The sequence below is a fragment of the Bidens hawaiensis genome, unplaced genomic scaffold (genome assembly GCF_021521415.1).
Source record: "Bidens hawaiensis isolate Kalapana, Puna unplaced genomic scaffold, B.hawaiensis_p1.1 tig00011621_1, whole genome shotgun sequence".
Classification (NCBI taxonomy): domain Eukaryota; kingdom Viridiplantae; phylum Streptophyta; class Magnoliopsida; order Asterales; family Asteraceae; genus Bidens; species Bidens hawaiensis.
The window spans coordinates 661,025-671,523 of record NW_027491909.1 but is presented as its reverse complement, the minus strand read 5'-3'; the positions used below and the strand labels follow the sequence as shown (position 1 = coordinate 671,523).

The following is a 10,499-nucleotide window of genomic DNA, read 5'->3' as shown; positions in this document are numbered from 1 at the left end:
TTATTTAATTTTATTTTTTTTATTGTTCCATGTAGAGTAGAAAAGATGTAAATTCTTCAAGAAGTATAAGATTATATTCATTATTCATTTAGCATGTTTTCATATATGTGCTTTGATGGCTTATAAACTAGTTTTAGCAATTCAGTGATGAATAATGATGACCTATTAAAAAGGAACACTAGATGTACACAATAAAGTAGATGGGGAGCTCATATTCAACTTATGCCAACTTGGTGAGATAGCTTGTTCTTTCTTTAACTTATTGACTCTTTATCTCAAACTGCACATTTAAAAATATAAAAATTTCACCCTAAAATAAATAAAATGAGATTAAAAAGAACAATATTATTAACTTAAACCAACATTAAAATGCCCATTTTGGTGACGAATTAACCGCACCCGGGCGACGAGGCCTGTTAGGCCATTGTTGCTCCAAATTGTTTCTCTTCTTCATTATTGATGACACTGTAGGGCTATAATAGTCATTACTCCTCTGAGATGTTGCCCCTTGTGAAAACACCTTTCTACCCTGCATGTAACTTCTCTGCTTTTCAAGTGACCGTCCACGAGCCACCGGGCTAGCCTGCACCGGACCCCACCGGTTGTAGTTCACACAGCTCTGGCTCCGACCCACCTGCTGCTGACTTAACCGCCCTTGTTTAGGGCTCGGGTAGTTACGGCTCTCGGCTGTTTCTGCTGAGTACATGGTGGTCTCTCCTTCACTGATATACCCATTTTGCACCTCCGACACTTGGCCCTGAGACGAACATGACCGGACCGCACTCTCACCTCCATTTACCGAGTCCATTGACACAATATCAGCTTCAGTTATAGGATCCGATTGTTTTTTAACAGGCACTGCTGGCCCGGGCCCGTTTAGTCTAACAGTCTTGGGCGGAAAATTGATGTTCAAAAGCTGAATTTGGGTGTTTTTGCTTTTCTTAAACGGGACGGATGTGAGTTTTGGTGACTCGTATATCTCGGGTGTAGGGATTCCCTGAACATGAGCGGGCTGATCATGGGCCGGTGTTTCATCTTGGCAACTATTAATAACCGAGGAACAACCGGGGCCAGGCTTCGGTGACTCATGTATCTCGGGTGTCAGGTCGTTTTCAGGTTCGGTAGTTTTGAAAACTTGTCGCATAGTGAAGGAAGTGCAGGATTGTTCACTTTTTTGGCCCGTTGACATTAATCTAATAAGCGGTAGTTTCGGCTTGTTGACCAAGTCATCCAAACTGCCTTCCCAATGCTGGTTTAACCAATCACAAATAACCGGAATCGGGATGCCAAACTGCATAGGGAAATCTTTCTTCCATGACAACGAAGAAGAGGATGACGTGGACGTGGTTTTCGTGTTTGGTGACGTGGCGAGCTTCATAGGGTCACAAACCATGAACGAGAGGTTACCGTGTGAGTCAAACCCAGGTGAACCAGGGTTCCATGTTACACCATCAGTGCAGAGTTTTATGAGATTATCAGTAGCTATAACCACCTTTCCTTCACCAACGGTTAGCTCGTTGGTTTCGGTGTAGCCTAGAAGGTATACTATGCTGCCCAGATTTAGACTCGGTTTAGAACATGTTTTCAAGTAACGAGCCTGCTGACTTGGCATGATCGAGTCTCCATCCATCGAATCAAGACCAACTATTGTTAGATCAAGAACCGAGCTAGTTATGAAAAACCTGTCAAAAATAAACTATGTGAAAAAATAAAAAAGATAACAATAATTTTCCCTAATCTATAAAAGAATAACTTTTTTGTCACATGTAACTCTCTAGTGCATTTTCCCCATTTTCCCCGAACATCACTCGTATTAATTATACATATTTCCTTAATTAATTTATAGCTTTTTTTCCGTCTTTCTCTCCTATTAAATAATAGCGATTTCCATAACTCTTTTTATACAGCGTTTTACTTTTAAAAAACGTTACTTTTGTTCATAAAACATTTTTATAAATTGAGCATTTGCATATTTATGAATCATATTTATGAATTATATCGTTTTTATAAATTGAACATTTGCATATTTATGAATCATATCGTTTTTATAAATTGAGCATTTTATTCATTACTTAACCTGTGTAATATGAATTAGAATTATATTGTTTTTATAAAAAGCATTTGCATATTTATGAATCATGTGAAAAAATAAAAAAGATAACGATAATTTTCCCTAATCTACGCTACGTGATAAAAGAATAACCTTTTTGTCACATGTAACTCTCTAGTGCATTTTCATCATTTTTCCCTGAACATCACTCGTATTAATTATACATATTTCCTTAATTAATTTATAGCTTTTTTGTTTCCCGTCTTTCCCTCCTATTAAATAATAAAGATTTCCATAACTCTTTTTATACAATGTCTTACTTTTAAAATAGGTAACTTTTGTTCATAAAACATTTTTATAAATTAAACATTTTTTCATTATTTAACCTGTGTAATATGAATTAGTAAGCATTTGCATATTTATGAATCATATCATTTTTATTATCCATTTGCATATTTGTAATATAAGCATTTTGTATCTTAGTTTAGCGTTAGACTCTCATACATTTTAGGCAGATTTTGCTTGTATTTGTTTTTTGTTGGTATGTCTATTTGGATTCTATGATTTCACAAGCGCTGGTATTTGGATTCTATGTTTTTTGTTGGTATCACTATAAGTTTTGTTATTGGTACGTGTGTGCTTATATATTACATGCTTTGGAGCCGAGGTCTTTTTGGGAAGCAGCCACTCTATAATGATGGATAGAGGTAAGGTATGCATGTCTACATCACTCCCTCCTCATACCCTACCAATAGCTTTTGCTATTTGTGAGATTTACTGGGTACGTTTGTTGTTGTATCGTTTTTATTATCCAACCCGTGTAATACAATGATCTATAACCTAGTAGGGTAATAATAAAAAGCAAATGCACATCCAAACAACCAGATTATAATGACCAAAAGAGTAAATGCACATCCAAACACTCTCTTATACAGCCCGATTTGTTCGTCTCATTATCGGATTTTGATTATTAATTATACGCATTATAAAAGGGGGAGAAATTGAATAAATTAGGGCAATTAAGTAATTAACTTGAGATTCTATTATTAGATCTACGATCACCAATCAAATTCCAACACGTAACAATCAGATCAAAATTAATAATATCCAACCAACCTGTGAGGAAAAAGTGAAGCACCGACGCCGTTTTGAAGCCGGATCTCGGCGGCTTCAGCCGAAGCAACCGACGGAAGAATAGCGTGGGTGGTAAGCAAAAGGTTCCGGTGGATAAGGAATCCGGTACCGGCGGTGGAAATCCGGGCCATGGCGGGAGCTTTGCCGGAGAAAATGGAGGCTTTGGTTCTCTCGGACTTGCCACCGCCGTTGCAGAAGCACCATGAGTCAGCTAGAACCCGCATTGGTGGTGTTAATGTTAATGTTGAATTCAAGTGCTTGTTAATGGTGTGTTGGGAGGAAAGCGGGTCATGTAATTCTTGGAAGGAAATTGAACACTCAACAGGGTTTCAGCAGCTTTTCAACCGGCAAATTTATTCACTTATTATTATTATTATTATTATTATTATTATTATTATTAATTATAACTGGCTTTTTTTATTCTTTTCTTTTTTATTTCTTTGTTAATTTTTGTTTGAACGAGTGAATTTCCAACTTTATATTTAAGGCTCGAGAGTCAATTTCATTAACTATTTACTTCTTTTATCATAAGTTTATAATTTTTCCTTTTTTTAACGGTCAGCTTTTATTAAATATGAGACTTTTAAGTCATTATTAGTTAGTAATAAGATACATCAAAGTTTACATATGAATACAACATCAATATCAAATTACATCAAGATTATTTAAAATGTCAAGAAAACCTCTCTAATTTTAACATGTAAGATCGAAAGTCGTTTTAGTTTTCTTTGATTCTATTGATTGATACCTTTGAGCCATTAAACATAGTTTTGTTTCTCGATTTTTTCATCGGCGCCTACATTTCGTGAAGTATGATTAATTGATTTTGCCCTTCTTTTGCCCTCGTGGTTCGTAATGTTGAGATGAAGTTTTAATATATCTTTTATCTCAAACACATATATCAGCTAAAGACCGCACCAGCAACTAACAAATTGTCATATAACTAAAGCGACATAGGAAAGATATTAGAATATGATAAATTGATTCCAACGAGTCTTTGCACTGTTGCAATCTTTCTTATCTCCGCCTTCAAACTGAATAAGTTCACTTTTGACGGAACTTATTTATTCCTGTCAAGTACGAAAGTCAAGGTTGCCTTGCTTTGATTTGGAATTAAAAACACCATTACTATCCATAGCCCACCTCCATGAATCTTCCTTTGCGCTCAACTACATTCGGGGTAGCAAATCCAAACATGACCACAGTTCTTGTACTTTCGAGGCCGGTGACAGCTATCTTACTCATTACCAAATCCACCCATTTCTAGATAAGCCTTCATATGCTTTTATCCCAAACCGTGCATCTTTTATGTCTTTCAATATTATAATATTTTACAAAATAAAATTTATTATGTACTTATAAATAACATGCTTGCTTAAGCCGGTGAGGTTTGATAATATGAAGTTCAAGCACGAGCTCATTTAAGATCTACTTATTTCACGCTCTTTACAAGCAAATTCTAAATAGCTCACAAGTAGATTTTCTCGCATGCATCCTCATTTACAAGATTCAAGAATGATATTAATGAAAGCTAACATGAGGTCTACTTTGGTCCATTTAATTTTATAAAAATATTAGCATCCTCTAGAACAATAGTTATAAACGTATATGATATATATTATGATTATAGTTAGTTTATGTCTGTAATTGTTTGTCGTTTTATTATACATAAATAAGAGTATGTGAAAATGGTAAAACCAAATAGATGATAAAAAATAAAAATAAAACTATGTAAAGATATGTAGATTAATATGTTACTCTGAAAGTATAGATGACGCCAAACCTAGTTCAATTTGACGTTAACCTTAACTTACAAAGTTAAAAGAAAATGGCTTTGAGTATATGATATTCAAGTGGGTTTAATTAAGGGTTGATAATCGGTATCTCAAAGGTAAACTTTACCACAGTGTATATATTTGTGAACCTGGTAGATAATAAATAACAAGTATTTTGACAGTTATATAACATAATATGCAACATAATTCTATAACCTCATATAAGGTTTAGCTTACAAGTTACAAATACACAGTACCCATCCTATATCAAACTTATTGTCGCGTGTAGACGTAAAGATTTATAAAAACCGGGTTGAGACGTTTTCAGCTTCTAGACCAGGTGTCAATATTTTAACATGAATATAGAATAATCTTTTATGAAATTTCATTTAGCACGTATCCTGCTTTTTCTCTTTACAAATGGGAATTTCCTCCACGACTTCAATGCCACCGTGACACTCCATCATACCATGTGGATTGTGGCATGTCATGTGCGACACCGTCACAAAACAATTGCATTTACATTTACCTGGAAATTATCAAAATCTTAATATTAAAAGACAAATTAATAATTTAGTTGTCAACATTAAATAAAAAAGAAATAAATAACGTAATATTTGTCAACTCATTTTTATAAGCAGAAGAAAATCTGATTTGGTGTTTAAATATATCACTCGTAAATCACAACCGAATATAAAAGTCTGGATTTAAGTATTGTGGGGACCATTGATTAAATAACTTTTTAATTAAAGTTACACCTCACTTTCATTATTGCTATATTACACACACAAAACTAAAGCAACCCATGTTACCTTTCTTTTTATGCTACGATTAATAATCGCAAGATTACTCATTATTTCATATATTTAGCATACATAACAACTCAATACATTAGTTGTGTGTTAAAATGGATCGAATCGTCCAAAAATGAAATAATTAGAGGGTTCGTTTTTAACGGTGTGATAGTTAGCTTGGTCGATGGTTAATGGTTTAGAACTTGAAACAGACTATAAAATCCTTTCCATTTGCTTATTTTATTCATTTTTGAAATATGTAGCTATGTGTATGTATTTAGTTCAAATTAATGATTAAAAAATTGAAAAGCTGTTGAAGTTTAAGTTAAATCTCAAAGCCATCTAGCTGTGTGGTGACTCACCCATCTTGACCCATTTGATTTGTATTTTTAAAAATCGTAGTTAGCTGTTTGGTTTGAATCTCTCTTCCATACATACTTTGAAGAAACACTAAGTGACCCCGGCAGATTACGGATAATCTGGGGGTTAAGTAATGTTTCCCACGAGGGGTTAGACCCGGCAAAGATGGTTCTTCTGATAACCTGCAAAACAGACACCGTAAGCTCGTCACTGAGAAGGGGGGTTCCTCCTTGTGACCACCCTCCGGCGTGAGAATCAGACTAGATTGCTCTTGAATATAAATGTATATTAAGAGATTGCTAAAGCAGATATCAGGTATAATATGTAATACGAGATAGTATATGATGATGAGATGATCATACCATTTGGGGTATTTATAGCCGAAGCCTACGCAATTACCTTTGTAGATAGAGTTCGCCTAATCTACGTTCAGACCAGGCATGCTGTGTACTATTCCTTTCCACCAACTTCCGGCTATGCACGTGGTATGACAGGAGTTGGTGAGTAGGCAGCGGCTAATAGTGACATACAGTACAAGAACATGCCGCTCGCCATACTGTTGTCAATGAGCTGTCGTATCTTTGGTCAGATCTTTTGCCCATACCTCGTCAGGTACAGTACAAAAGATCTTCCCGTATCGTACGGACTGGCTTATTTGGGCGGGAGTATTCCCCCTCCCGCCTTTGTGCGGGATTGTTCCCGGCTTTGCTCATTCCTTCAGGTGACAACTGAATTATTTGAGAGCTAAGTGCCTTGTGTGTAGCCTTGCTGCGCGGGTGGCCTTCCCTGATGGCTTGTATCCGCAGCTGCGGGAACAGGCAGAGTACTTCACCATTGGGAGGCATTTCCTGCGGGAACAGCTTGCGTACTGTGCATAAGGACGTCACGTCTCTGAGCATGGTGGGTCCTGCGGATCCAGTTGGTTTCTGCGCAGACGTCTCTTTTCAAGGTGAGTCTTGCGGGTCCAACTGGGCTCTGCTGGGACCTACCTCTTCAAGTCCCCCCAGTCCAATGTTCTTCTCATGAATGTTTAATAAAGTGAGGTGAACTTTTGGACTTAAGCAAAGGGTTTTGAAAAGGGTTTAGTTTTAAGGTTTTCCATGGGGATTCTTCCCGCGGAAGTCCTTGTCACTTGCAGAAATTCCCGACTTTCCTGCTTGATCTTTGGGTATGATGCGGGTAGGTCTGTAACCTCCTCGCAAGTCATGAGCGTTGAGTCCCACTTGTGTGGATTCTCCATGAGGTTTTGGTAGTTTTGAACATAGTGATCAATTATGTTAAAACCACCAATTCCATCCTGGAGCTTCAAACAATGTAGTTCTCGACGTTCCCGCTATGCGGGGATGTTATTCCCGTTTCCACAAGCATTGCCCAGAAGATCCTTCTTGGTTTCAATTCCCTGCGGAGCGCTAGTTATGTGAAGGGTTTTGCCTTAACACTGTACCCGCAATCGTCTTACGGTTACTTTACTTCCAAGGTATTCCTGGCGTCAATTCCCTGCGGGTGCTAAGTATGTGAAGGGTTTTGCCTTAACACTGTACCCGCACCCGTCTTATAGTTACTTGGTTGCCGAGGTATTCTTGGCTTCAATTCCCTGCAGGTGCTAAGTATGTGAAGGGTTTTGCCTTAACACTGTACCCGCACCTGTCTTACAGTTACTTGGTTGCCAAGGTAAGGGGTATTTTCCCGCTTACTTTTGAATCTTTTTGAAATTTTTTGAAATTCGAAGAGTTGGTGAAAGGATAAGAACAGTCCAAACTGCTGAAACGTCGTGCGACGGTTTCTTCTGACTGTGTCAGGACGTGCAGGAAGTTATGGTGACGTGACAGTACCTGGTCATTCCAGACGCTTTTTCAGGCACGTGGGCGCGATTTTTCGGGCGCGTGGCCGCGAAATTAATGGTACGCGTCCTTTCAACAGCTGTTGCCAGCTTGCTTTTTGCCACGTGTCATAGTTTCATTGCACCTGCGATTTCTCTCTCTTCCGCATTAAATTCATCGCATTAATTGCGATTAGTATATAAAGGGGGAGAGGGTTCTTTGTCTTCATCTTCAAAACGATTTCCGGCGAATACTCATCTTTTCTCACTTTTTGCCACACCTTTGCCACACTTTTTGCCACACTTTCACGTGTCATAGCTTTTTGCCACACTTTCACTTTTCTCTTCATCTTCAAAAAGATTTCCGGCGAATACTCATCTTTTCAGTCGAGCATTCTCTTGAAATCGTTTTCTTCTTTCATATCTGCAAGATGTCGTCTCACGATCTTGAGGCTACAGCCCAAGAGGCTGAGGTGTATGCCGATGACAAGAGTACTGCTGGCGAGTGCCAGTGTGCTCTGCCTGTCGATCTATATCAGTACATCGTCAGGAAGTTCATGCTCGAGTCTCTCGAGCCTGAGTTTCCTGAACCTCATCAGACGGTGTATGATGCCCCCAGAGGCAAGATCGGGGTATATGCTGCATTCTTTTTCTATGGGAATCTTAGGTTCCCTTTGACAAAGTTTGTGTACCGTGTCCTAGAGAGGCACGGTGTACACCTGACCGAGGTGCACCCGATGGCGATCGCGAAGATTCGCCACTTCGAGTGGGTGCCGGATTCTTGGCATTGAGCCCTTCGTCGACCGCCTGATGACCTTCTACTCTTGGAGGTGCATCCAGGGGTGGTATACCCTGATAACCCGGATCAAGGGTTTGAAGGTTTGCGCAACCGAGCGCAGTCTTCGTTCGTGGAAGCGGGAGTTCTTTTTCATCTCCGCTCGCGCCATCCCCCTTGCCATGAAGTTCAAGAATTGGCAAGCACTTCCCAGCCTTCACGCCTCCAACTACCAGGAGGCGGAATGGTTCTCGAAGATATCCCGAGTCCAATCTCCGGTTTACCGCTTTGCGGAGTCCGGGATGGTGATGCTCGGGATGAGCCGGGTATGGAAGGATGCGGATGCGCAAAAGATCCCGATCGTCCTCGAATACGGTTTGAACTCTGTTACTTACGGTATGCTCTGTTTACTTTGTTTATATAGGTTTGTCTTCTAACTGCTTTTCTTTTATTTCAGAGGGGAACGACTTGCAGTCGCTCTTGTATCCGCGGGAGGCTGACAGTCCCGCTCGGATGGGTACTCGTGATCTAGACGAGAACGAGTTGCCCATCCTAGAACAAACGGCGGATCGGTTCGTGGAGGTCTACCCGCTAGGCCACGAGATCCTGAGCGCCAGGCGGCCAGGTAAGGCGTTATTCAACCCTCGACCCCTCAATGCTGAAACCTCTGCTGGAATTCCTCTAATCTTATGTTCTGATGAGGAATCCGCAGATGGTCCTCCGTTGGTGCGGAAGAAGAAGGCTGCCGGCGGGAAGGGGAAGGAGAAGGTGGCCTCCACTGCCGATCCGGTGCCTCGGTCCGACTCAGAGGCCGAGAGCGAGGAGGTGGCGGGGAACCCCAGTGGTGATAAGACCACTGCTCCGGAGGCTGCGACGACTGTCACCTCCGGAGAGCCCAGGATGACAACGGTGAGCGGCGTGAAGAGGCCGGCTCCATCGGGTTCATCCCCGCCTGTCCGCACTTTTAGGCTCAAGAAAACCCGTAAGTACAAACTTTATTTTTAACTTCATAGCTTTCCATCATTAATACTTATCTTCTTTGTGCAGGCGTGGATGTTGACGCATTCCAGGGTGGAGCGGGGAGGAGTACCCCCCCGCCCATGACGGTAGGCTTGGTCAGCCTACCTGAGGCGACGACCCAGGCGGCTGCGCCTGCGTCCGCTGGTTCAGTTGCTCACTCCATTGAGCCAACTGTTCCAGCTGTGATGACATCACCGCCGGCTGTCAGTGCCATTTTTACCGCATCTTTCACTGAGCCGGCGGTTACTTTTGCTGCGGACTCCGCAGCGGCGACCGCGGCGGCCTCCACCATGCCTCCTACGTCATCGGCAACGACGGCCGATCCTTCAGGTATGCATGGGGCTTCTCGCCAACCTCTGCCTCATTCCCATCTACCTGACCTCTTGGACGGATTTCCCTTGGGTTCAGGTGATGGGTTTGGCGGCTATCGGCCTGTTATTGACCCTACAGGTGCGTAGGGTTCTTTTGGCCTATTTTTTTTTTTTTTTTTATATCATCTTTTCCTAACTGCTTTTTGTTTTTTGCAGTGTCGGATTCCAATGAAGTGTATGTTCCACGATGGAACATCCGCCGAGGAACAACCCTTCGCACACCTGTGGAGTGCGTGGAGTGGGCTCGTCACGCAGCTCCTAGTGGTGCGTTGGGGGAAGCCATGGCTAACTACTAGGAGGGTAGGCTAACCAATGAGCTTCGGGTTCTCCTGGCCCGGATGCAGCCGCGCGTCGAGCTGCTTTGTCGTGAAAACGACAAGTTAAAAGCAGCTCGCATTCAA

General features: G+C 40.9%; 1 protein-coding gene across 1 annotated transcript; it reads right to left on the bottom strand.

Moving 5' to 3' along the window:
* Positions 1–215: 215 nt before the first annotated feature.
* Positions 216–3,424, bottom strand: LOC143538433 (uncharacterized). The gene is made up of 2 exons (XM_077031999.1): positions 3,167–3,424; positions 216–1,682 (listed from the first exon to the last, which is right to left on the bottom strand). The coding sequence occupies exons 1-2, from the start codon at positions 3,406–3,408 to the stop codon at positions 365–367; spliced, it is 1,560 nt and encodes a 519-aa protein (XP_076888114.1). The 5' UTR covers positions 3,409–3,424; the 3' UTR covers positions 216–364.
* Between the last annotated feature and the right edge of the window lie 7,075 nt (positions 3,425–10,499).

Coding starts and splice junctions, on each gene's coding strand:
- LOC143538433 (XM_077031999.1), bottom strand. CDS start 3,408: ATGCGGGTTCTAGCTGACTCATGGTGCTTCTGCAACGGCGGTGGCAAG. Junction 1,683..3,166: donor GCTTCACTTTTTCCTCACAG/GTTGGTTGGATA, acceptor TATTTTTGACAG/GTTTTTCATAACTAGCTCGG.